This window comes from Rhinopithecus bieti, unplaced genomic scaffold, assembly GCF_001698545.2.
Source record: "Rhinopithecus bieti isolate Rb0 unplaced genomic scaffold, ASM169854v2 scaffold_13577, whole genome shotgun sequence".
In the NCBI taxonomy this organism is placed as follows: domain Eukaryota; kingdom Metazoa; phylum Chordata; class Mammalia; order Primates; family Cercopithecidae; genus Rhinopithecus; species Rhinopithecus bieti.
In genome coordinates, this window is record NW_016807867.1 from 1,839,643 (window position 1) to 1,845,228 (window position 5,586).

Consider the following 5,586-nt stretch of genomic DNA (forward strand, 5'->3'; position numbering starts at 1 on the left):
GGTGTAAACCCGGGAGGCGGAGCTTGCAGTGAGCAGAGATCAGGCCACTGCACTCCAGCCTGGGCAACAGAGCGAAACTCCGTCTCAAAAAAAAATAAAATAAAAAAATAAAAAAATAAAATAAAATAAAAACTAAAAAAAAAAGTCTTTTTGTCTGTGCTTAATCTTCTTGGTAGTGATGAGAGTCCTTTCTCTTTCTGATTCTACCTTGAAGTCTCAGCAAAAACCACAGAGCAGGTTCTTTCTGTATATTGGAATCAGACAAGGCAAGGGCTTTCAAACTTTTTTGACTGTGACTACAGTGAGAAATGCATTTGGTGCTGTAATTCAGAGAAACTGCATTTCTCTTGAAATATATGTATCTCTATTCCCAAAGACATATTGCTTTATTTGATGAAACATCATTAAAGAACACCTACCCTCACTATATGTGATGCATTCTGACATCAACTATTCTGTTTCATTAAAAAGATCTGGTCATGCTCAGCCTGCAGATTGACCAATACTGTGGTAAGGTGCGCCCAACTTCAGTTGTTTGACATTCAGATTAGTGTCAATTAGGAAAACCTGCTTTCTTATTTGACACATTGGCTTTGACATTTGCTGTAGTATCAGGGATTTAACCTTGAAGGTTACAGTTTTCTCCCCCTGAAACCCATTAAGAAAGTCTGCATCTTGGCCCAGGCTCTTCTGAAGTCAAACCCTCTGTCCTGGTCCACATCATGATACCCAGGTTAGTTAATGTCTCCATCCTTTGCACATCCCTGAAATGTCTAAGGACCTGTGAGATACTTTATGCATTCCATATACATTCATTATATTGAAAATAATTTGTTTGGTCTCTTCTAGGTGTCTTATAGAACTCAGCATACTGGGATCTCGAAGATTGTCACTCTGATGGTGGCCGTTTGGGTGCTGGCCTTCTTAGTGAATGGGCCAATGATTCTAGTTTCAGAGTCTTGGAAGGATGAAGGTAGTGAATGTGAACCTGGATTTTTTTCGGAATGGTACATCCTTGCCATCACATCATTCTTGGAGTTCCTGATCCCAGTTATCTTAGTCGCTTATTTCAACATGAATATTTATTGGAGCCTGTGGAAGCGTGATCGTCTCAGTAGGTGCCAAAGCCATCCTGGACCAACTGCTGTCTGTTCCAACATCTGTGGACAGTCATTCAGACGTGGACTGTCTTCAAGGGGATCTCTTTCTGCATCGACAGAAATGCCTGTGTCGCTTCATTCAGAGAGACAGAGGAGAAAGAGCAGTCTCATGTCTTCCTTAAGAACCAAGATGAATAGCAATAGAATTGCTTCCAAAATGGGTTCCTTCTCCCAATCAGATTCTGTAGCTCTTCACCAAAGGGAACATGCTGAACTGCTTAGAGCCAGGAGATTAGCCAAGTCACTGGCCATTCTCTTAGGAGTTTTTGCTGTTTGCTGGGCTCCGTATTCTCTGTTCACAATTGTTCTTTCATTTTACTCCTCAGAGACAGGTCCTAAATCAGTTTGGTACAGAATTGCATTTTGGCTTCAGTGGTTCAATTCCTTTGTCAATCCTCTTTTGTATCCATTGTGTCACAAGCGCTTTCAAAAGGCTTTCTCGAAAATATTTTTTATAAAAAAGCAACCTCTACCATCACCACACAGTCGGTCAGTATCTTCTTAAAGACAATTTTCTCACTTCTGTAAATTTTAGTCTCAATCTCACCTAAATGGATTGGGTCTGCCCTTTATCTTGCCCTTTTCATTCTACCAACAGATCTGCACTTTGAAGTCAATGGAAAATTACTCCAGTGAATAATAGCAGTATAATTATGACTTGATAATATTTTTGTAAACTTGTAGTCATAATAGTACTATATTCTTCTTAGTCTTCACCTCTTCCTTGTCTTTTAGATCTTTATATCATGCTGATTACAAAAATCCAGTTTTGTTTTCTATGTTCCATGTATAATACAATCTTAAGTGAATTTCTCTTTTTTATTTTATAGTAACAGAAACTTATCCAGTTTGAAAATCATTCCCTAAAGCATGCAATAGGAAAAAGAACCTCCTGGCTGGTAATGCCCAACTCTGTTCTGATCAGTGGGTGGGTGAGGTAGGGTTTGAGTTGGCAAGAGCAGGGAACGGGGATGTGCCCAGGTGAGCTCCTGTGTGTGTCCAGATTTTATGTTCCTAATCCCAGTAAGGAAGAAAGCGTAGTGTGGGAGAGAAAAGAGTTGATGACGGCAGCTCTCAAAGGTCCTCAGTGAAGTTATTTTGGAGGCCCTTGTGGTCACAGGATCAGAAGGCAAGGGATAGGCAATTGTCACCAATGGTTGAAAGTATGACTTGTCCCATTTCTTCCTGTTCTGTTCTTCCAGCTTCCACATCAGCTTCCTTTTGTGAGAAAATATGGAAGAGGAAGGCTAAGAGATGGTGAAGGGACTACATGATTTAACTAGATAGACCTCGTATACAGTCACTGAACTAGTAGATGTCAATAATTATTATTTTTTAAAATTTTTATTTGTTGGCTGGGCATGGTGGCTCATGCCTATAATCCCAGCACTTTGGGAGGCCAAGACAGGCAGATCATGAGGTCAGGAGATCTAGACCATCCTGGCCAACATGGTGAAACCCCATCTCTACTAAACTACAAAAAAATTGGCTGGGTGTGGCGCTGCATGCCTGTAGTCCCAGCTACATGGGAGGCTGAGGCAGGGGAATCGCTTGAATCCGGGAGGCAGAGGTTGCCAGCCTGGCAACAGAGCAAGACTTTGTCTAAAAAAACAACAACAACAACAAAAAAAACTATTTGTTTAAAACAGCATACAGCATCTTGCTCTGTCTCCCAGGCTGGAGTGTAGCAATGCAATCATAGCTCACTGCGGCCTTGAACTTCTCGGCTTAAGCAATCCTCCTGCCTCGGCCTCCCAAGTATGTAGGACTACAGGTACTCGCCACCACACCTGGATAATTAAAAAATTATTTTTGTAGAGATGAAGTCTCACTGTGTTGCCCAGGTTGGATGTCAAAAATTATTTAAAAAAAAATTTTTTTTTAAAGTTTTTTTGAGACAGACTCTTGCTCTGTCACCCAGGCTGGAGTGCAGTAGCGTGATCAGGGATCACTGCAATCTCTGCCTCCCAGGTTCAAGCAATTCTTGTGCCTAAGCCACCTGAGTAGCTGGCATTACAGGTGCATGCCACCATGCCTGGCTAATTTTGGTATTTTTAGTAGAGATGAGGTTTTGCCATGTTGGCCAAGCTGGAATTTTTTTTTATTTTGATAAGACAGGGTCTCGCCATGTTGGTCAGACTGGTCTCAAACTCCTGGGCTGAAATAAGCCTCCCGCCTTGGCCTCCCAAAGTGCCTGGATTATAGGCACAAGCCACCACAATAATTATCGCCTGGGTGTAAATTATTATTTTAAAATATTGTTGTATTTATTTAATGTTTTTAATGCATTTGCCCAATAGTTTACATTGCACTGCTCAGAGATATTCCTTTATTATGTAGTTAGTATAGGTTATACTTTATAGACGACTCACATTTTATTAGTTTGGTGACGTTTTGTCCTTTTTAAAAATTTTCTTTTGAGATGGGGTCTTGCTCTATTGCCCATGCGGGAGTGCAGTGGCATGCTCTCAGCTCACTGCAGCCTTGACTGCCTGGGCTTCAGCAATCCTCCTACTTCAGCCTCCAGAGTAGCTAGGACCACAGGCACTTGCCACCACACCCCACTAAAAAATTTTGAAATTGTTCTCTTTCTTGTAGTGTTCTCTGCCTGTCATTGTCACAAAATTTCATTTTTCTCATAGTTAATTTCATCTCTCCAATAAGATTTTAATGGTGTTTCTTTCATAACTTTGCAGTTCTTACACCGTTTAGTCATTTTCATGTTTCTTAGAAACTTTAAACTTTGATTAACTTCAAACATTAAAATACAAAAGTCTTTTAAGTACATGAGTGCTTAGAAATGTACATGTTTGTATACACTTATGCCTTATTAAAGTTCAATATGAGAAATACATGTTTAACATTCAATAATAATTTGAAAAATTTGAGAAATAAACTCTCATAAATGTACACATTTTTATAAACTTGCTACTTGTGTGCTGTTGATTTTAGCATTTATATAAATTACTAGTTGTGGATTTCATGTGATCATTGGGGGCTTGAACGTTCATGGAATGGAGTGGTCCTATGAAAGACATTTCCCAGTTGAACTCAGGAAGTGCCATGCCCAACAATTCACAATGTACTTTCTTTTTTTTTTTTTTTTTTTTTTGAGACCGGAGTCCTTGCTCTGCACCCGGCTGGAGTGCAGTGGCCGGATCTCAAGCTCACTGCAACTCCCGCCTCCCGGTTTAACGGCCGAGGCGCTGCCTCCAGCCTCTCCGAGTAGCTGGGGACTACAGGTGCCCGCCCTCGTCCACCCGGCTTAGTTTTTTGTATTTTTAAGTAGGAAGAACGGGGTTTCACCGTAATAGCCAGGATGGTCCTCGATCTCCTGACCTCGTGATCCGCCCGTCTCGGCCTCCCAAAGTGCTGGGATTACAGGCTTGAGCCACCTCGCCCGGCCTTCACATGTACTTTCTAAAGTATTTATAAAATAGAATATATGTGGTATTTCATTCCATCTAAGATGCTGTCAAGACAAGACATATTGTTATTTTATTTACTATATTAGTCTGTTTTCACACTGCTGATAAAGGCATACTCAAGACTGGAAAGAAAAAGAGGTTTAATGGACTTACAGTTCCACATGGCTGGGGAGGACTCACAATCATGGTGGAAGGCAAGGAGGAGCAAGTCACTTCTTACATGGATGGTGGCAGGCAAGGAGAGAGAGCTTGTGCAGGGAAACTCCCATTTTTAAAACCATCAGATCTTGTGAGACTCTTTCACTATCACCAGAACAGCACAGAAAAGACCCACTGCCATAATCCAATCACCTCCCACCTGGTTCCTCCCACAACACATGGGAATTATGGGAGTTACAATTCAAGATGAGATTTGGGTGGGGACACAGCCAAACCATATCGTTTACCATTATGAAAGAGAAAATGCTGCAAATTGTCTGATATAATTCTTTAAAAAATCACATTGACAGTAAGCTTCATTCTGATTTTAGAGTTGAGATGTGGACAATCTGCGTCTTAGAAGTGATGAAGTATGATGTGTGTGTGATAAGTGAACTGAATGTGGCTAATCCTCTATGAAACAAGAGTTTGAAAAATAAATCCTATAATGGTACATGCATATATTCATGAAACAAGTGTTTATTGAAGGTCTATCATGTATTGGCTATTTACTGTAAAGATGCCTGTGAGCCATGCCAATAAGGTTTAGATTCTCCAGGAACAGGAATTTTTCTTTGGGGTTCTCTTAGTACACCACCAGGCACTCCATAGATGCTCAGTAGATGCTTACTGAAAAGGCATACTTGAGGCATTTTCATTCAAACAAAAGGTGAATCCTAGCTTTAAAATTCAAGAATTTAAAATTTGCACTAGAGGAACTTTAGAATATTTTTTCCATTATAATAAAAGTAATGTGTACTTATTGTAAGAAGAAGAGACAATACTAAAACAATTCCCAT

General features: G+C 40.3%; 1 protein-coding gene across 3 annotated transcripts in view; it reads left to right on the forward strand.

The window, feature by feature from the left end:
• HRH4 (histamine receptor H4) overlaps window positions 1–4,068 on the forward strand; it is a 20,062-nt gene extending 15,994 nt beyond the window's left edge. For 2 of the 3 annotated variants that reach the window (XM_017883983.1, XM_017883986.1), the window contains one exon: window positions 850–4,068. In XM_017883983.1, the coding sequence (XP_017739472.1) occupies window positions 850–1,665 (816 nt within the window). In that variant the 3' untranslated portion in view covers window positions 1,666–4,068. The remainder of the gene's footprint in view (window positions 1–849) is intronic. The other variant, XM_017883984.1, reaches the window with a different exon arrangement.
• Window positions 4,069–5,586: the final 1,518 nt, after the last annotated feature.